The 22750-nt window shown below is 36.9% G+C and overlaps 1 protein-coding gene across 3 annotated transcripts in view; it reads right to left on the reverse strand.

Moving 5' to 3' along the window:
- LOC123312336 (PR domain zinc finger protein 5-like) overlaps positions 1-22750 on the reverse strand; it is a 223631-nt gene that overhangs the window by 93984 nt on the left and 106897 nt on the right. For 2 of the 3 annotated variants that reach the window (XM_044896710.1, XM_044896709.1), the window contains one exon: positions 8277-8750. The exons of the other annotated variant lie outside the window; for it this stretch is intronic. In XM_044896710.1, the coding sequence (XP_044752645.1) occupies positions 8277-8750 (474 nt within the window). The remainder of the gene's footprint in view (positions 1-8276; positions 8751-22750) is intronic. 3 annotated transcript variants of the gene reach the window in all.

Here is a 22750-nt window from a genome sequence, read left to right on the forward strand (position 1 = left end):
TCATATTGTTGTGCACTTTCAAAAAATGAAATGTTTCATTCTAGATATCAGGTAATAGGTAATGGGCAAGAAGACTGGGGAAATGAAATATTTTATGAGATGCCGACGTTCCGACCTTTATCACTGGTCTTTATCAAGGCTAAAAATAGAATATACAGTTTTAAAACATAGGACGTAACACAATGCCATAATATACCTTACAATAAAGAACAATATAACACAATACAGAAAGTAAATGACAAACGACAAATTTTAGACAGCAGGCGATATACCTAAGAACACGTACATATTCATATGGAGTATCCCTTATACTCTCCAGAAACATACATGAAACTGTGTCGTCAAGTTTTGGAATCTTAACATGGTCATTTGTCATTAAATAAAATCACCACGGAATCCCTCATCAGAGCTGTTCACCCAGTAAAAAGATATCTCTCACAATCTCTCACAATGGCATCAAGTCGATGCCATATATACTGACTTCAGTAAGGCATTTGATAAAATTAGTATTGAAAGGCTCGTATCGGCTCTTGCTGGTGTCGGTGTGTGTGGTGTCGTGTTGCGATGGTTCAAATCCTATCTGACGAAGAGACGACAGTTTGTGTCAGTTAGTGGTTATTCCTCTGGAGTTTTCGAAACCAATTCTGGGGTTCCTCAAGGTTCCCATCTTGGGCCACTTCTTTTTTTGATTTATATAAACAATATATCAAAATGCTTCGATAGTTGCAAAATTTTTACTTTTTGCTGACGACCTTAAGTTGTTTATGAGGGTGAGGAGCCTTGAGGACTGTGTTCAGCTCCAGCGTGAGCTTAATAACCTAATACGTTTTTGTCGTGAAAATTATCTGGTCTTAAATATTTCAAAATGTCAGGTTATTACATTTACAAGAAATAAGTACCCTATAAAATACCCGTACTGTCTTGGTGGTGAAGAACTGTGTAGAGTTAGCCAAGTTAGAGATCTTGGAGTAATTTTCGACTCTAAACTGATTTTTGACGCTCAGGTGGAGGCAGTAGTCAATTCCTCTAATAGACTGCTTGGGTGCTTGATTCGTCAATGTCGCCCATTTAGTGATTTGACTACTCTAAGAACTCTTTACTACTCCTTCATTTTCTCCAAATTAAACTCCGCTTCAACTGTATGGTGCCCCCAGTATTTGACATACATTAATCGCATTGAAAATGTTCAGAAAAGGTTTCTCAGATTTCTAAGCTTTAAATGTACTTTTCGCCTTGTTCCTGGAAATACTGAAAATTATAATATCAGGCTCAAATTTTTCAACATGATCAGTCTTGAGGATCGCAGGAAGGTTAATGACATCTTATTCTTCGTCAAACTCCTTAACTTCGAGCTTCATGATAGTAACCTTTTGCGTCAAATTGATATTAATGTACCCGATAGGAGACTCAGACGTTCAGATATTTTCCATCTCAAGTTTCGAAATACCAGATGCGCACAGAATTCGCCACTTCAGAGAATGACTCATTTGTGTAACGGTGTGAATGATCATTTCAATTTATTTTCCAATAAATCTAAACAGTTAAAGAAATCCTTGAAAAATCATTATTCATTATAATAGTTCGATGAATGTATCGTTTCTTGTTTTCTTTAATTATATATATGTTTTTTTTGTACTATGCTATTTTTTTTTCTTCTCTCTCTTTCTTGATGTTTCATTTTTGGATTGAGTTCAATTGAGTTGTTTTTCTTTTATTCACTATTATATGATGTTATATATATATATATTCTTTTGAAAAAGAGTGTTACAAACTTTTACAATCTGAAAATAACAATGAAGCGGGTGTAAAGGAATGGAACAAGAAACAGATCCTAAAAACCTGTTCCAGGTTCCAGATCTCAGTGTAAGCAGAGGAAAAATGTCAACGGGGTACCATACATATCTTCGTATGATACATGAAAAAACAGAGATAAAAACCTCAGAAAAAACTCTCTGTTTGCCCCAATTTATGTACATGTGGATACAGTAGTGGACTTTAAATAGTCCGTTGTATTCCTTATTTCTAATAAATAAATAAATAAATAAATAAACAATGAAACTCGTTTCTGCACCAATTGACACATATGAGTCGCAGTCATATGGCGATCTAATATCACCGAAAACAGGTATGTTCCTGTAATTTCATCAAGAACGAAGAACGTTTATGTCTCTCCAAAATTGTAATGAAGGGGTATTTTTCTGGCAAAAATACGACCTCATTTTAAAATAATCTTTTAGTTTCATTTCAGCAATTTTATTTTTCCGCGCCGTTTTTATTCCGTTTTCAGTTCTGAAAAACGATGTCGCACCGTATAAATCATCCTGAATTGGAAGATAACCGAGTTTTTTGTTCACTAGCACAGATAAGTCCAAATTGAGACGTCTTCATCGACGCAAATTTTACCGAATTTCGACAGCCGGGGCACATTTGATTTCCCCTTCTCCCCCTGTGGGTATATAACCAGGTGTCCCCCCGCAGGTCACTTCACTTACGATTAACTGCCCCGAATACGAACGTGTTCCATTTGCTTTTACCGCCGATTAAAAAAGTTTGAGTTTTCGTTTCATTTATTTTTACAATCCAGAATATAATTTGCTTTTTTTTTCTTTTGTTATTTGGGTAATTTTTAAATTTCCGAGTGCAAGTGCCCGTACCGAAACCATAGGTAAGATTACACTCCGTTTTCTTACGTTGTTGGAACTTCAGCCTCCCTTTCCACCCTTCCTATACCACAGTTTAAGCTCCACTCCTACTGCTAGTGAAGCACCCCGCTGGAGTGGATACTTAGGGGGTGCAGAACACACCTAGGGGTGAGCTGTCGTGAATCTATGCTGTTTTATTTCATCCCCTAACCTGGCTGAGGTCCAATACTTGTCCGTTAAGTGTGGGTCTTAGGTTCTGGCTGGCGAACAGGTCTGTGAATCCCGTATCACGTTTGAGATCGTATCCCCTGTTTCATTCCGTCCGTTTTGCGTTGTAAATTCACTAATATTGTCATTTGTATCTGATTCCGAGATAAACCTGTTTCAAGTGTATAAAGTAGACTGTTTCCGTTCAACCCATTATATCGAGTCTTCCACTGTGCGGATTTTGTATTAGTGCCATTTGTGTTTCCTCTTACGAATCGACAAATATAATTTGTATACGTTGATTTTGACTTTCACTGGTTGTCGCTAACACCCCAGACACCGCGGAACCTTGTCTTCGGCTCGTAGCTACCAGTGTAGGTCTACCATTTTCCCTCAAAGAATAGCTGGCGCTCAGTGGCGGCTTGTCCTATGAGGCAGGTGAGGTAGTGCCTCACCAAATAAATGCTGGAGATTACACGTATTAATCGAATATTTTATTAATCCATTTCATCATATTTTCAGTCCAATTTTCGAATTTTCCCATCATACCGTACGGCACTCTGTTTTCAATAATAATCCTGCTCAATCTTACGATTCTTCTATATTCATCCCACTTCCTCTTTGAGAAGTAAGAGGTTTGAGGCATGCCTACGCGCATCCTTGTCTAGCGCGTGATCTACATCGATGCGACGCGAATATATCCACACGCCTTTGAAAGCGGCTTCTGCTTCTAATGATCATTTTGAGGCATGCCTCGGCTCTCGTACAGCGTACTTTCCATGTCCTCGGCAAACTGTAATTATTCTGCACTGTTCGGGAAGCGGGAGATAGCGCTTGGATATACCAAGAATACGTGAAGTTTAAAAGAATTATCAGGCAAAGAATTATATTCCTCTGTGTAGATATGTATACAGGGTGTTTCCGAAGGTGAGTTTTTTTTTTCAACGGAATAGAAGTGGTTAAAATGAAGCGTTTCACCAAGAATAAAATATCCGAAACTCTTAAAATGAAAAAGTTGAAAAAAAAATCGAAAATTATTACTGAAATAGATCCTAATACACCTTAGACCGTTTGTTAGGTGAATTATCGCAAAGCAGTGAGAAAATACTTATCTCCTGATTCGACCATGTGTTTTCGTTTAGGATGTTGGCTCGTTCGATATTTACGTGGTAATGAAAATGGAAACTTAGGATTGCCGAATTGTTCTCATTATTTTTTACTAACTTTAGCCCGTTTGCAACAGCCGAGAATTCTCTAGAGAATTTACTCGAGAATTCATGCGCCGTGAATTCTTTACCGTTACATACCCACTTTCGGTAGAATTCACTGTTCAGTTGCATACAAAATAATCTCTGCTCTTTTCATACCAAAATTTGGTAGAGAATTCTCCAGAGAATACTCAAAATCTCACCAATAAAATTGGTTTCAATTATTCACGATTTTTTCCACAATGGGCATCACAATCTTCTTGTTCGAACATTCCAACAATCGTCCTGAAAATGAGATGAAATGGGAAAATATCATAGCACTTTTTCAACATAACTACCATAGCACTTTCAAGAAACTGCCTCGATTTTCTAATTTTTTTTTTTCATCCTGAATTGAACGATATACCAATTATGATTATCTCAAAAGTGACCTGATGCATCTAATCCGATGAACTTGGTACTGAACCATTCATTGTCCAGCCATATGTTTATATGTTGTGTTTCGTTTTTGCGATGACGGAGTCATCTTCCACAGTACCGTACTTGAAATTTAATGAAATTTCGTCGAACTTCTAGGAGTTGTATCTCAGCCATCTTGGATATTTTATGTAGACAATTTTTGGTGAAACGACTTATTTGATGAGTTCCAAAAAAAAGCCTTACCTTTGAAGACACCCTGTATACAGTAGTGTTCGCTTACAACGGCTCCGTTTTCAGCGAACTTTCGCATATAACGAACCAATTTTTAGAGAATAAAAATAATAGTTAATTCCTGATAGCTATTTACATTTATCCTTTATTGCGAACTTTGCTTTTAGCAAACCGTTTTTGGCGATCCCTTGAGGTTCGTGTTTTTTTCTGATATGCCTCACCATCTCATAGTGTCACGGGCCGCCACTGCTGGCGCTCGAGTACCCCGAGAAAAAGGCGTAACAAAATGTGGTATGTTGAGCTTAAATTGTGTACATTGTGAACGTACCAGATATTACCGTTTTCCTTATATACAGGATTTATCCGAAAATATGGATAGAGCTTTACAACAAGCCAACCCTTCCACAAGATTGGCTTTTTATCTACCTAAGTGCGTCAGTTCCCTTTTCTCTAAACTCAAGGATAAAATTCCAGACTGTTTGCAGTCCGAACTAATATACAAAATCCCTTGTTTAGACTGTAGCAAATGTTACATAGGAATGACAAGACAATATCTTAAAAATAGAATATACCAACATAAATATCAAATATGATTGCAGAAGCATCAACAGAGATATGAATGAAAAAATCGCCCTAGCTGCTCACCACTTCGATGAGGACCATAATTTCGATTGAGAGAACGTGTCTATTTCAGAATAGGAAAAAACTAATAAAAAGAGATGTATCGATGAGATGGTGCATATTTCTCTAAATGAGACAGTGAATTTGAGAACTGATGTACACGATTTAAGCTCAATATACCACAACATTTTGGAGAGATATAAACGAATTATTCGTTCTTGATGAAATTTCAGGAACATACCTGTTTCCGGTGATATTAGATCGCCATATGATTCTCGACCCTCTGTATGTGTCAATTGGTACGGAAACGAGTTTCTATAGGGACTTTCCAGTCATTAGCGTACCGCTCCGAATTTTAACCGTTCCAGTACGCAGGGCGTGTTTATTTTGACAGTCACGGCCTTGACACTTCCTTACCCCCACCCCAAATACGGTTTTTAGTTCTGCAATCAAACGCTATGTGGCACTGCATACGAAAATATATATCATATTCTCCACAGATTACTGTATTCTGACATATTGGATTTGTGAACGCCAACAGTGTCAATGTCAATATGTTTTAATGCAAATTCTTGTTTACAAACGAGATCTTATACGAGAGTAAATTAAAAATACCCATTTATTGAACTCGACAGTTTTATCAGGAAATCGATTTTCTTGTAAGAAATGTTTGATTTAAAGAACCACGTAATTATAACATTAATCGTTTATACTTAAACCAATCCAACCAAACCCTTTAGAAATTGTGTTAATGGAAATGAAAGTCAAACTGTGTAGTCAGGTATTAAGCCACTCCGTGGGGTCAATGATGAAGCTCATTTCTCAATGGGGTAAGTATTTTTTTCAAACATAATAATACAAAAATTTACTATTTTCCTTTTTAGAAATCAAGCATCCGCTTCAGCTTTCCAGAGAGGCTATCGACACTGCTGACTTTATACTATTCTTGGATGAGTTATTTGATTCGTTAAATGTATCCAGAGCTTGGACATCCACTGCGAAACTCTTAAAGAAGACGGTTAGTATTCAAACAGAACACAATGTTTGTTAGTGACAACATTGAAAGCATTCCTTTACCTTAGGCAAAAACTGTTCAATGATTATCACTTTAAGGACCGGTACTTTCAGGTGCGAATAACTAAATTTATTCGATAAATAAGTCTTATTCTTAGGATAAGTAAAAATGCAGTCTTTTCACTTTCAGATAATGTTATTCATCGAATAAATCTGTCATTGAAACTCGTTAATAAAATTTTATTTGTCATAGATCGAATGTCGGTACGTCATTATTGGTTGAATTTTTAAGATTCTGGATGTATGGTTATTTTTTGTGTGATTTTCACGGAATATTTGCTTTCTAGTTGGAATTATGACACTTTCTACAATGCGGTCTCTTATTTTACATTAATCAGTGAAAAGTAGTATACCGTGTTTTCACAGAATTGTTATTCGTCAAATAATTTCATCTGAAAGCACCGAAATAAGGTATCCTTCAGATAGGAAATTATTCGACAGATACTTATTGACAGTGAATAAAATTTATTCGAAGGTGAAAGTACCGGGCCTAAATATATTCTCAATGGGGCTTTCAATCAAGATTGTTTAGAAAACCTTTTTGGGTACATTAGAGCACATGGAGTAAGTAATACTAGCCCAAATGTTGAACACTTTATTTCATCATTCAAAACTTTAGTTATTAATAATTTCATGTCGGTGCACTCCTGGGGATCTAACTGTGAGGAAGATAAAACAGGGAGTCGTTGTTTAGAGACTTTGAAATCTTTCCCGCAGGAAAATATAAAATCCACATAGGTCTTTGGGCAACTAATTTTTTCTTTTCCAAATTATTCATGCATTCTAAGCTTTGGCATGCTGTTTTTGATTTCTATTGCCGACTCCCAACAAACATTGTGTCCTTTTTGGGTAATGTTGAAGATTTCTGAACATATAATAATTTCAACCTCATTTGCTATGAACAATATTATTTCTGTTTATTATAATTATTGTCTTACGAAGATATGTGACCTTATTGATATTTTACCTCTGCTCATATATTCATTGCCATAATTATAGCTTATGTATTTCCATATTTTTTTTTCCTGTGCTGGAAATATCAATATATGTATATTTTTCATGAGAAGTTTTATTTCTCCTTAAAATTCGCCCTAATAATCCATATTATTCTATCGACATCTAAAACACCAGTGAATGGGCTAATTTAAATTTTGCGCCTTGCAATTGCAGTTTCCTGTTATACCGACATTACTCCCGGTTAGTTGGGTGGCAACCGCATGGGGGCGCTGAGGGCGGGATAAACTGTATTTTTCACCGTAGAACGTGAGTGTCAGATCTACTCTACTCTGTAATCTGTGTTGACAGTTAATATTAGTTTGAGTTCCTGTCAAAGCAAGAGCATGAAGTTCCAGTGCGTCAAGCCCCGGGGTTTCGCGCACCTTACTGGAAAGCAGCCATTGTTTATTGTGGGAAACTTGACGACACAGTTTCATGTATGTTTCTGGAGATTATAAGGGATACTCCATATTAATAGGTACATGTTCTTAGGTATATCGCCTCCTGCCTAAAATTTGTCGTTCGTCATTTACTTTCTGTATTGTGTTATATTGTTCTTTATTGTAAAGTCTTTTATGGCATTGTGTTACGCCCTATGTTTTAAAACTGTATATTTTATTTTTAGCCTTGATAAAAGTCGAAACGTCGGCATCTCATAAAGGATTTTATTTTCCCAGTCCTCTTAGCCACTACCTATTACTGGATATCTTGAAAAGTTAGGACACGCATAAGAGTGATGATTTTTCATTCTATTGTACACCACCAAATAATGAAATTTTTTATTTTGATGAATTGACAATCAATTTCCATCAAGTAAGGACCAACTCAATCGAATATTTGGAACGGATTATACAGTATGAAGAAGAAAATCACGTACCTGATTAATGTGAACATTCACTTTATGTTCCTTGAAAATATCCTTACGATGACATTCCTTTTGGCATATTTCACATTTGAACTGCGGTTTTTTATGAGTTTGGGCATGTAGTTCATAGGACACTTTTGTAGTATACTGTTTTGAACAGACCTCACAGATAAAAATTCTGTTATTCTCATGTTTTCTTGAAACATGTTTTCTCAAGTATCGTTGCTGTGAGAATACTTTTTTGCAGATTCCACAAGAGTACATTTGACATTGATTTAATCGCAGCTTGCAGTTGTGTAAGTCCAATTCAAATTTGTTGGCATAGTTCTTATGACAATTGTGACATTTGAATTTATAATTATGTACTGTGTCTATGTGCCTCTGATAATATTTTTTCTGTGAAAAAGAACGGGAACAAGATTCACAGTGGAAGATCAAATTCACATTGCAAGAATGATGGGTTAAATTCTCTTTTCTGCTGAAAACCTGAAACAGAAGTAATTTGTTAGTACAAGTAAAGAAATTCTTTCCAATTCAGTTCAGTTACAGCTTCTAAAATTTCATTCCTTTGCATCGTCCCGTTTCAAATCATCGGTGTCGAGTCTAATCGTCAAAATGTTTTGCCCGCACCGACCCAGCAGTTATTATGGAGTCTTTCTCAGATTCGAAGGTCATGAAGACAAAACTTCTATTGGCGGAGGAGGCTGCGGTTGTTGTAAGAAACGCAGTTATTGCAAGAGTATAATATAAACCCTTTTGTTATAAAGTGGGCGTAACTTCAAACTGCGTCAATGAAAAACAACTGCCGATTCTGAATGGGGGGATTTACCCCCACCAGTACACAACTCAAACAACGATTTTTTAAATTGTTACTTAAAATGTTTTTCATTTCTGGGGAAGTCACGTCCCCAATAATCCCCCTTCCGTTACGCATAGGCTCTCGGCTCGGAACAACAGCCGAACCGTCACGTCGTTTCACAAAACAAGCCTTGACAGATATTTTAACCCATGGTTCGACACGACTGTTCACATTTCATTCTCACATTTTTTTGACACAGCATAACGAACAGTTTATTTGACGAAGTAGTAGGTAATCAATAGAAATTCTATAATTCAATAAATTTTTTAAGAAGCTATGGCAATAATTGCGACAAAATTTAAGGGGTAATTCCTTGTCAAAAAATAGTGTGGATTTTCTATACAAAACTTTTGCTTCGGATTTAAAAGTTAGTTGGGGTCGCAGTCAAAATAAAAAATAGCTATTATTACAACTGGGGAAATATGAATAGTTTATTTTCCGAGAAAATGTATTCGTATTTGTTGTTCAGTTGTGTTGGAATCAGTAGTTTTTTTCTGATTGAAACAATAATGTTCTGAAAATGGGAAAATTAATATAGGATTGTAAATTTTTTAATTCAGTGGGTTTTTAACGTTGCTATGAATGGGTCGTGTTTGTGAGAATCGTGGTTGACTGGTTTGATTTCCGAGTCTTGTCAGAATTTTTTTTTATTTTATTGAATTTATAGAGATTTACAATCTACTTCCAAAAGTATTAAGTAAATGTGTTGTGTGTAGAGACTAAGAGAATGTATTGAACATCAATTCACAGTTAAGATTACCCAGTTAGGTCGTTTGGCCAGGTTCTTTTCAACCTTCGTGAGTTGAACGGATTTTCTGTCAGTTGGTCGATCAGTTGGTTGGCATGTCCTTCTAGCTTCTGATGGTATTTTCTCGAGTAATTTTCTATTTCTGTGGTGACGTATGGGACTCTTAAATCCTCATGGATGGTGTGGTTGGAGATATACCAAGGGGCATTAACCACTGAACGTAGTATTTTAGATTGGAGTCTTTGGATGATTTGAATATTTGATGGTTTAGCGTAACCCCAGAATTGGATGCCGTACGTCCATATTGGCTTGATGATTGCCTTGTAAATAAGTAATTTATTTTGAAGGTTCAATTTGGACGTCCTGCTTATAAGCCAATACATTTTTCGGATTTTTAAATTTATTTCATTTTTCTTAGCATTGATGTGTTGTCTCCAGTTGAGGCGCTGGTCTAGATGTATGCCGAGGTACTTTGCTTTGGTGTCGACTGGTATTTCCTTTTCGAATATTTTGACAGGGGGACATGTATTTCTTCTTGTTGTAAATGTTACATGTACTGATTTAGCCTCATTGATGTTGAGTCGCCATTTTCGATGCCACTGTCCAAGGTTATCCAAGTGTTCTTGTAGATGTTTAGAAGCTGTTTCGGCGTCTTCATGAGATGAATTTCTTGTCAGAAATAAAATTGATAAAATGTCAAACTACATGGAAACTCAAGTCGCAAAAGCCAGTGAATCTTTGGTTCCGGCGGAATCTAAAGTTGCTTATAGTAAAGCCTATGAAGATTTTCAGGATTGGAGAATACAAAATTTGGTGAATGGTGTCGTTGTATTTTGTTGGCATATTTTGAAGATTTGGTATGTTGCTGTGATTGTTATTTTTGATGTAAGACTAATTTATTCGATCCCCAGTCTCAGAAATATTCACCAAATACACTATGGTCAAAATTATCAATGCTAAGATCAATGTTGTATCTGAAGGAAAAGACTGAAGTCAAAATTTTCGATGAAGTGAAAGCATTCATAAAGAACAAAAATAAAGGATACGTTCCTAAAAAATCAGAAATTTTGTCCCGAGAGCAGATCAAAAAATTCTTGAGAGAAGCTCCAAATGACTACACTTTAGCCGAAGTCGATTTTTTGTACAGGACGATTCCTATCTTATGTATTTTGATGAGACGAGTTCAATAAAAGCTGTTTCAACGTTAGGAAGCCGTTGCGTTGGTTCAAAAGTTGTGCCATTTTGAAGTTCCAATGTTAAGTCTATTCTAGTGGCTGTTTTATGTTCAGGAGGTTTCCTATCTTGTGTGATTTGACGAGACGAGTAAAAGTGATTTCAACATCAGGAAACCATTTGTTCAAAAGTTACGCCACTTTGAAGTTTCAATTTTAAGAGTATTCTGGTTCATCTGTTTATTATACTCTAATTTTATGTTTGTCAGTAAGCATAGAATGAAAAATATTAGTTGACTAAGACCCGGTACTTTCACCTTCGAATAAATTTTATTCAATGTCAATAAGTATCTGTCAAATAATTTCCTATCTGAAGGATACCTTATTTCGGTGCTTTCAGATGAAATTACGAGTGAAATTATTTAACGAATAACAATTCTATGAAAACACGGTATACTACTTTTCACTGATCAATGTAAAATAAGACACCGCATTGTAGAAATTGTCATAATTCCAACTTAAAAGCAAATATTTCGTGAAAATCACACAAAGAATAATCATACATCCAGAATCTAAAGAATTCAACCAATAATGACGTACCGACATTCGATCTATGAAAAATAAAATCTTATTAACGAGTTTCAATGACAGATTTATTCGATGAATAACACTATCTGAAAGTGAAAAGACTGCATTTTTACGTATCCTAAGAATAATACTATCGAATAAATTTAGTTATTCTGCTTTCATCTGTAAGCCAATCTGTAACTTTTCATAAGCTTACAGGAAAATTGCAATTCTGGACGGTTTTTAGTGGTCAGTAGCTTACAGGAATCCGTAACTATTTACGATAAGTAGTTCAAAAGTGACACTGTCAATGAGATAGTGACAGAAACATTTCCAGAATTCGATTTTTTACGAATCTGTCAATCTGAAACTTACAGATCGATCGTACGCATAGACCTAATAAAATATGGACAGGCCCTGAGAGAGAGAGAGGTCACGAGTAGTACGTTAGAAAGAGATGGACATATGGTAGAAAACGTCAAAATCATATGTTTATTGTTTACTGTTCAGCTACTGTGTTTTCAATCGATATTTCATTCTCCTCACAAGCAATTTAGCAGAAAACTAGGTTTTTAGAATCGACTGCTACATGCTAATAAAGCGAAAGAGATTTATTTTTGGAAATAATAGACCAATAAAGGAGTTCCTTTGATATTTCATGTACATATAAGACATAATTTACAAACAATCACAAGGAATATACCTAATCTACTTCCTATATTTCATAAGACCACAGCAAGAATTTGTAGAGGTGACTTGAATTTCAAGATAGTATATATTATTGAATATTATAAAGAATGTTGTTCTAAACGAAGTAGTTACATATCTACCATCACATTCTATTTCAAAGCATGTCCAAAGAAAATACTAAACTCCAATCTGGATTTAATATTAGAAAGAGAAGAGATGTGAATCATGTTGATATTCAGTAAGCCCTGTGACATCGGCAAACTCAAAACTCAATATTTTCGGTTGATCAGTGTCACAGAAATCTAACACTGTAAAGCCACACGATAAAGAAACAGGAGCAGTAAAATATTAATGCCAGGAGTGCCAGAGAAGAGCAACTAAACCACCTGATGGAGAATCTATCAAAATAATTAAAAAAAAAATTGTAAATGATTAATCGTCATATAAATATTTCCCCAGCAGGAAATTTTATATTATTTGTGAAAGTATCAATAAACATACTTAAAATTATTGCCCTTTTCTCTATACCACACATGTTTTTGCTCAAGGAAGGTGAAATGCTTAAAAAAATTCACTTTAACGATTAATTTTTCTGTGTAGCCAGAACCCAAAGCAGGGGTCCTTTTATCTTCCCAAATCACGAGTAATTTCAGTGTATATAAAATCAGACCCTGGCGAATGAGATAATATTGTTGTTTTATACAACTTTCAAGTTTTTCTACATTAATAAAAATCAGAAAAAAAAATTTTCAGGTAGTATTTTTTTTCAATAAACTTTTTAGGGTTTTCACTCCCAATCTCTGAAACTATTATTTTATCAGCACTTGAAAGTTTCAATACGAGAAATATAGTTGATTTGATAACATTTTCGAAGTTGATTTCAGTACAAAAATTGCTACAAATTAATAGAAAATCTATAAATCTACCGACAACCACCCAAAAATGCAACGTGCAGGATCAGCGGACTGGCAGAATTCCCGAGATTACTCGATAACTTGGTTGAAGCGGCAACGTTGATTTATTCTCTACCAGCTACCAGCTTGACGTTTACTACCAGGGACTGCTGTTATCTCTCTTTTCTACCACCCCCCTCTCTCTCGTGGGTATTCCTCGATGCGGTGAACGGGAAAACCACGTGAAGGCCTGTCCATGTATTATTAGGGGCCTGTTCCGATATTGCTGGTTTTACTGGCCAGCAATCGAATAACAATAGAACTCGAACGACTGGGCCAATAGGCATCGTCTCTGAAATACTGACAGGAATATCGAAACAGACGGTATGTCTATGATCGTACGCTACAGATTCGTAACTTACGAATGAAAAGCAGAATACAACCATAAGTAATATATGGAAATTAACAACTTTCATTCATTGTAATTCTATTCTTCGTTCTTATAATTCTTCGTTTATTTTAGGTTAGTTTAGGTTAGGTTAGCTTAGGTAAGCCATGATATGTAGGAGCAAAAAACCAATTCTTTTGTTACGATTAGGAAAAGTTGTCCTTTTTTAGGTTTAGGTTTATAGCAAGGTATACGAGTACGGAGGCTCGTGTACATTCGATTCTAACATGAATCATAGCAACAAATAACTTATTTACAATAAAATTGAAAGTTCGTAGTAACACTCCCTTCCAGTGATGAGCTATCATTACTTCTTTTCATAATTTCCTTCCAGATCAAGTAAACATGATTTGGTGAGAGGTCGTCTGTAGGTTCCAATAGTTGCTTTAACATCGACCACTCTAATGTTTCCATCTGCACCGGGATATACTGCAGTGACAATACCTTTAGGCCACGTGTTTCTCGAAAATTATGAGTCGATAATGATGACTACGCGCCAATACCAATTTTTCTTTTAGAAGATGAAAACCACTTCGTTTTTTTTTGTAAGGGCAGGAAGATATTCCTTGATCCAGCGTCGCCAAAAATGATCAGCCCAGAGTTGTGATTTTCCCCACTGTTTTCTTGTGACTAAATCATTCTCGTCAAATTTTCCTGGGATCTGAGCTGCGCTGGAAGTACCTATCAAAAAATGGTTCGGTGTGAGTGCTTCACTATCTGCATTGTCCAGTGAAACGTGAACTAAAGGCCGACTATTCACTAAACTTTCCGCTTCAATCAATAAAGTTTGTAAAACTTCTTCTTGTGGAGATTTATCTTTTAAGATGATACTCAGTGTTATCTTTATCGATTTAACTAAACGCTCCCAGCTGCCACCCATGTGAGGAGCAGAAGGAGGTATGAAATTAAATTCAATATTATTTGTTGTCATGCTTGATGTCATTCTGTTTTGGTCAAAATTTTCTATTGCATTTTTCAGCTCTCTTTCTGCTCGTCGTAAATTTGTGCCATTATCTGAAAATATTCTCTTGGGGCATCCTCTTCGATCGATTCATCTTCTGATTGCCATTATCGCCGGATCTTTGGTCAAAGAATGAGCTTTTTCCAGATGAACTGCACGGGTGCTCATGCAAGTGAAGAGTACCCCATATCTCTTTTCACGTCTACGGCCAATTGAAACTTGCATAGGTCCAAAATAGTCCATACCGGTCGTAGTGAAAGGTCTTACGAATGAACCTAGTCGGGATTCTGGCAGCGGGGCCATCTCTGGAATTTCAGGTTTTGCTCTTCTGTTTTTGCAGAACTGACATTCTGTCCAAGAATTCCTGACCGCTGACCTCATATTCAGAATCCAATATTGTTGGCGTAGTTCGTTGGCGACAAATTCTTGTCCACTTTGTGCTGCTTTGTTGTGATAATAGCGAATTAGTAATTTTGTGAAATAATTTTTTGGCTCGAGTATGATGGGAAATTTTGCATCATCCGTTAAATCGTTGGAATATATTATTCTGCTCCGGACCCGTATAATATCTTCGTGATCTAAAATTGGAGACAATTTGGACAATTTGCTATATGATTCAACCAATCCACTTGACATAAGAGACTGGAATTCTTCTGAAAAATCTTCACTTTGAACACATCTTATCCATAGTTTTTCGTCGTCAGTTCTCCATCTATGGGTGATTTCTTCTTGACTTGTTGTAAAAATCTCAACATCCAAGCTGTTGCACGAATGAGTTTTAACCACCTTGAGAATCTGGTAATTTTTGGCAAGGCTTCTATTATATCCACCTTAACGGTTACACCTACAAAACATTTTTCATTTTCCGAAGTATCGAAATCGGGAATCTGATATTGGGGCCATTCTTCAGTTTTATTCTTAAGGAAAGGAGGCCCTTCCAACCATCTGACACCAGTTTTCCATTCATTTTGATAATTTTCCCTCGTGGCATCATCGGCAACATTTTCTTATCATTATTATCATTAAAATAAGTTTTTGTATGCCTTTGAGATACCATTTCTTGTCAGTCATCTTTTGATCGAAGTAGTTAAGACTCATAGCTAGAATTGTTAACTTTCAGTAGATTCTATTTGAACTTGGCCAAGTATACATGAATGTGAATTGTGAATAAAGAAATGTGGGGAAACGTTGTTTCACTAGTGTCTAAGGTGTCATGGCGCCCTCTTCTATCTTATATTAATATTATTCAGTCACGAGCTAGTCAGGGACCATATTGTGAACTCTGTTACTACCCGATTCCGAATCTGGGATAAGGAACGGTACAAGCTCCAGAAATTCTTAGTTGGACATTTTCCTGAAGTGAAATGTGAGAAACTCCAATCACGCAACCCAGACTCCTATGCTTCATTCAAAGTAGATATTTCCAGCAGCAATTATGACTCAGCATTAAACCCTGCCAACTGGCCCAAGAAAGCCTGTATAAGAAAAATTTTTCGAAAACGAATGACCACCTCAAGTGTTCCGTGAAAATGATGGATGTCAAACTCTTACATCTAAATCCTCAATGTTTGTCCAACAAAATGAATGACTTGGAGGTTCTGGTGTCTGAGGAGGAGCCTGATGTTGTTAGTGTGGTTGAACACTGGTGCGACGACTCAAAACTGCAATTCTTGACACAGTTATAACCGGGCAGTCGAGAGCGAGACGTCGAAGCGAGTAGACGTGTTGAGTGATTTTTCGATTACACGAGTTTTGTGAATGAGTTTTGTTGTGTTGTGTTGCATTCAGTCCAGATCAAATCGATCGTTGGTTGTGCAAATCACATCACGTGAGACTTTTTCTATATAATAATTGGTGATTTACGTTCTTTTCTCTTTCATTGATATTTACCACCTTTGTTAAAAAAAAAAACTAAAAACGTTTAGCCATGTCCGAGACCTCAGATAATGAGGGTTCCTACATGGAAGCTTCCGAAGAAGTCGACGACTTCAGCGAGAATGAGTCTGAAGGACAGACTACTTTACGAGAGGATAACGAGCAAATGAAAACTCAAATCGCGAAACTGAATGAAACAGTCCACCAATTATTTAATGAACTCCGCCTAGCGAAAGAAGAAATGAATAAGCTTTCAGCGCCGAAACCCCCTACATTTGCCGAAATTGAGAGCTCGGCAGCGAGAAATAATGTCACTTCTGACATTAAGAGGAATCAAGCAACGCTGATTGCTAAACCTCAAAACGCGCCCCCATCTAAATGTGCGCGTAGAGACAGCTGCTCGCTCGTCAGACGAGGAAAATACCAAAAAAGCACCTGAAGTGCCTAGAAAAGAAAAAATCCCATCCATCACGATGATGGGCACCTCAGATTGGGTAGAGATTTCTAAAGCACTCTACACCAAGTTCAATTACAGCCGCGCAACCGTAGTTAAAGACGGTATTAGAATCATCGCGTCAACCGTAGATTATTATAGAAAAATAACCAAATTTTTCGAATAGCATAGTAAAGAATTTTTCACCTACCAAATGAAGGAAGAGAAGAAGATATATGCCGTCATCAGGCATTTACCAATAGACTCTGATCTTGCGTTGATTAAGGACGACCTGATATTCCAGGGAATATCAGCCGCTGAGGTGTCCAGAATGACATCGAACAAGACGAATGAGCCCATACCTCTCTACCTGGTTAAAACCCAGAAAAAAGGAATCTTCGAAGTTAAGCGACTCTACGATCCACAGAGGAGTGAAGTTAGTATCTAGCCGGCCAAAAATCAGTTTCCAAAAATGCATCAGAAATGGGAAAATTGCACCGAATGGTCAATTAGAATTGTGGGTGATTCGAATCAATGGCGTAAATCGTTTTTCCCTGATCATCAATTAGCGAAAAAATTTGTTTGATCTTGTCGGTTGCATTACATTAGTTTTTAACGCATCATAAATATCTCTTTCTTATTGTGACGTATCGATCATTGCATGGGCTTTTTGGCGTGAATCTCGATCACATCTATAGAAGAAGTAGCACACAGCTCCGCGGCCATGCCTTCAAACTGGCCAAGGAGAATTTTAGGACTACACAGCGTCAAGTGTTTCTCTCCAATAGAGTTTTCGATGGATGGAATCGTCTTCCACATAGTGTGGTTGGTGCCAACTCGGTGAACACGTTCAAAAACCGACTCGATCTGCTCATTCAGAACCAGAATTGACTTTTCAAGTGATTTTTCAAATGACTTTTCAAGTGACTGTGAACATACGTGCGAGTTATCTAGTTTATGTATTGGAGCATTCCATTTTTATTTTGTATTTTTGAGTTTATGGGTATAACCCCTACTCTTTTTGGAAATTAATAATAATAATAATAATAATGCATAGTTCAGTGCTTCCTGTGTTACCTCTCAAACATTTATAAGACCATCTCATTATGGATTATGAGAGACCAGATATGCATCTATGTAATAGCGTTATGTTATTCATTAAAAAAGAGGATGCAGCAATAAAAAAAAATAATATATGGTTCTCTTTATTTTATGCTTCCTGTTATTGGGAATTTCAACATTCGATGAGACATTTGTTATACTTCCTGATGACTCCCGATAACTATTTTAACATGATTGGTTGTTCAAGTTATGTAGTAGATAGATTTTCAATCAATAGCCGCCAATAACCGCCACTTTGGAAAATATTGATTTTTCTTCTTCGGTTAATCTAAATGAGGAATTAAGGAATTTCAAAATGAGGTCGGAAAATAGATTCTATATATGGAGCTATTTTCATTAGTCAAAGACAAAACGTCATTTTAGGATCATCTGGAGTGACCACCATTATGAAACAAAACCTCTTCAACCTTAGGGATAGCCAGCAGTTGACCAGTTTCGACAAGAATTTGGAATTTTTGGAAAATTGTCTAGTAAATCGAGATAATTATTCCGAAGAGCAGCAGAAGAATATTAAACATTATGTAAAACATTTCAGTCTTTATCGAATAAATTTTGCTCGAAAATTTTCAAGAGAATCTTGTAACATCGATATCTTACTTCCAATCCGCTTCTATCTGGCATGAAGCCAATACCGACGAAAAAAAGCAAGCCATTTTTGGTAAAATCATCCAATCAAATAACTCCTCAGAGTCTTCTCTATTCGGACAGTTATGCGAGTTGTGAATAATCAGACGACTAAGAAAAATAAATCAATTTCACATCAGGTGATTGATTGAGTTAGCCATTTTCTTATTATAAATCGTAAATAAATTATTATTGAGGTGAATTATCGTATCTATTATCTCACTCATTGTTTATTATTCGCAAGATTGATACCAGAGGTCCTAGTTTTTTTATGATATTTTTTTCGTAATCAACAGACTTGAACCAACAGAAAATGGTTTTCAAATATTTTTGGCCGACTAGACTTGTCATTTACCCCTCTGTGCGATCTCTGTATTGTGGTTGAACACAAAAAGAGGCCTGAAAGTCCAAGCCAGTGCTTTAGGTGCCAAAGGTACGGACATGCACAGAACAAATGCTCCTTCCCGTGGAGATGCGTGAAGTGCTCAGGAAGCCATAGCAGCAATGACTGCACACTCACCAGAAAAGGTGAAGAGAGAAATGCCATATGCGTCTTATGTGGAGAAGAGGGCCATCCAGCTAGCTACAAAGGATGTAGCGGGTTCAAGCAATTATCGCCACGAGGCTAAATGAGGAAACCGAAAATCTGAAACTAATTCCACCAGAACAGTTCGGATTCAGAAGAGAGCATTCAACAGAGCAACAATTATTAAGGCTCACAAAATACATTACAGAGGAATTCCAAAATAAACAAGCTACAGGTCTTGTTTTACTAGACGTCGCCAGAGCATTTGATAGAGTATGGCATGAAGGATTAATATATAAGATGAGATGTGCTGGATATTCGATCAAAATATGCAAGTTGATCAGGAATCATCTCAAAAATAGAAGATTTTACGTGAAAGTGGGAGGAGAATGCTCCTCAACAAGAGATATAGAGGCTGGAGTACCCCAAGGGTCAGTGCTTGGGCCACTTCTGTACAACATGTACATTCACGATATTCCGAAAAATCCAAGAACCATGCTAACGTTATATGCTGACGACACAGGCATAGCAACTCGACACCGCAACCCAGAAGTAATAGACCGAGTTCTACAAGAAACGATTGACGAAACAAATGACTGGTGCATAAAGTGGAAAATCAAGCTCAATGGACAAAAGAGCCAAGCAATATTACTACAGAAGAGAAGACTACGACCCACAACGAAACTGGAAGCTGACGGCGAAGAAATCGACTGGAAAAATGAAGCCAAATATTTAGGAATAACGCTTGACAAAGGACTTACTTGGAAAAGTCATATGAAACAAGCAATCGACAAAACGAAAGCAGCGTTGAATAGACTTTACCCTCTGATAGGAAGAAGAAGCCACGTGTCGAAAGAGACAAAATTGAAGATAATAAAAGCCGTTGCTAGGCCTCAACTGACTTATGGATCAGTTGCCTGGGGTTTCGCGGCAAAGAGCCATATCAAAAGAATTCAGGCCACTGAAAACAAGCTGCTTCGATGTGCAATAGATGCGCCTTGGTTTGTCAGGAATAGACAGATTTATAGGGACCTAAAATGGGAAACCATAACGGAATTCATGAACAGAAAAGCAGAGAAATTATTCGAAACAGCGAAAAACCATCCGAATCAAGAACTCAGGAGACTAGTGGACTCCAACTCAGAGGAAGACAAAAGGAGAATGCGAATTTACCGAAGGAGACCAAGAGATCAATTAAAAAGAGATTAAAATGACAACAGAAACTTATCGAAAAATTCAATAAACTGTTAATCCAATAGAGGATAAACACATAAATCCTAGCACGATAGTGTGCGAGAAGAAAACCGACTAAGAGATGAACGGTTTATAGGCAAATGCCCGGAACCAAAATTCAAGAAGCAGTTGAGGGTTTTTAGTGGGTCTCGAGCTCAGGAGAGTGAGAAACCCCACACTTGTTCCCCCTCAGGAGAGGGTGGTTCGTCTGACTTGCAGATTTTCCCCCTGCTACACCAAAAAAAAAATGCAATCCTTGAATCTGCCTGGTTTTTTTAAGCGCATTGCTTCGCATTGCCGAAGTGATCATAGCCATGGGGGTTCCGTCATATATGTAAAGTGTTCAAATTATGTTCAAGAACTGGACTTGAGTGAGTTATCTGTTGAAATGAACTTCGAGTGTTGTGGTGTCGCGACTACTTTATAAGGTAGAAAAATCTATATCTTGAGCATATATCGCCCTCCTAGTGGCGATTTTAGATTATTCTTCTTGTTTTATGTACTTGAGTATGTGTGTAGATTCCATTCTGAGGATGCAAGACACAAGACTCCCCAAAATAGCTCTATACGGCGAACTCACTGAGGGAGCCCGGAAACCAGGAGGCCAGTATAAGCGGTTTAAGGATACACTACATCAATCCCTAAAATCAGTTAATGCTAATCATAACTGGGAACAACTAGCGTTAGACAGGTCACAATGGAGGTCTTTGGTCCACAGTTATAATGGAGAATCGAGAAGGATACAGCGGCGGCCAGATCTGGTTGGAGACTATCCATGCCCTGAGTGTGGAAGGATCTGCAGGTCACGGTTGGGTCTCTTTAGTCACAGGAGGGCACACAGTCGCAACTAGCACTAAGAAGTTACAAGTCTGTTCGAATTTTTTTTTTTTTTTTTCTTCTTCTTTTTGTAGATTTATTCCCGGTAACGGGATACAGCAATGAATGAATGAATGGAGAGATTCCATTCAGATGTTTTCGTGTGTGGCGATCTCAATATTAACTTTCTAGATCATAATTGCACAAATAGACGTATGCTAAATCTATTAACTTGCTTTAATCTGTCTATAACATCATCAGTTCCAACCAGAGTTTATACAAATAAAAACCTTCGACCAAAATCCACTATATTCTTACTAAGTAGACACCAACGATTCTAAGTCTAGAGTATTCGAAGCGAATTTTGGTGACCATAGGCGTTCTCCCTACAATACACTTTTTATTGCAGTAGAGAGAAAATGTCTACTCTCTCTCTAATGCCACATAGAATAGTGTCCGCTGAAAATTTAAATGAGTGCATATAATATATCTACGAACAATTTTATAGATGTTTATATAGGTGACGATGCAGATGTATCTTTTGATGCTTTTTTGTCTGAATTACTCTTTGAATTCAATGTATGCTGTCCGCACCGATATTCCCACAAAAATATAAATTCTAAAAATTCATAGATAAATCGAGATATAAAAGAAGCTAGTCAGAGACTGAAAAATTTGTATTGGTTGTGCAAAAATGTGAACACTGTCATTACTTACCTATGGAGGGAGAAGACGAAATACAGGAGGCTACTCTGTTCTACCAAACGGAATCATTACGGAGGGGTCGGAAAACTTTCTTCGAGAGGTTTGGAGGCTCGTAAATGTTGAAACAGTGCCAGAAATTTGACACTTTCTGTGGAAGGCAGAATTATATCAGAGCCACTGAAATTGGCTCATGTATTTGGCGAGCACTTTTCCAATGTAACTTCGGAAAAACTGAAAGTCTATTACGGTGACTCTCTGTCCGAGAGCTGCACACTGCCGGCCAATGTTAATAAAACCGTCTTCTTTTATTCGGTCTCACCTGAAGAAGAATGTATCACTACTCGACAACTCAAAAACAGTAAAAGTATGGGCACTGATGGAATATCTTTCAGGGTTCTGAAGGCCATCACTGATCAGATCTCGAATCATTTGGCTTATTTGATTAATCTCATAATGTATCTCGTCTCGTCTCGTTTTCGAGACGAGACTTTTCTCGGTCTCGTCTCGAGTGGTCTCGTGAGTAATTCGGACGATAGAAGGCTCGGAGGAGTATTGCTTTCGAATTAGAAAACTTTGGAATCATTTCGGGTGCAGAAGCTTCAATAACAAGCAAATCGAGATCGGGAATGGTTGATTGAAATTCAAAACCATCAATCGTAGTAGAATTTATCGAAACATTTGACATCTGACAATACGAATATTACGTTCTAATATCACCACATTATTGGAACATAATTGTATTTGTAATTTATATAAATGACTAGCTGACCCGGCAAACGTTGTTTTGCCATATAAATAATTTCCATGTTGTATC

This window comes from Coccinella septempunctata, chromosome 4 (assembly GCF_907165205.1).
Source record: "Coccinella septempunctata chromosome 4, icCocSept1.1, whole genome shotgun sequence".
Taxonomy (NCBI): Eukaryota; Metazoa; Arthropoda; class Insecta; order Coleoptera; family Coccinellidae; genus Coccinella; species Coccinella septempunctata.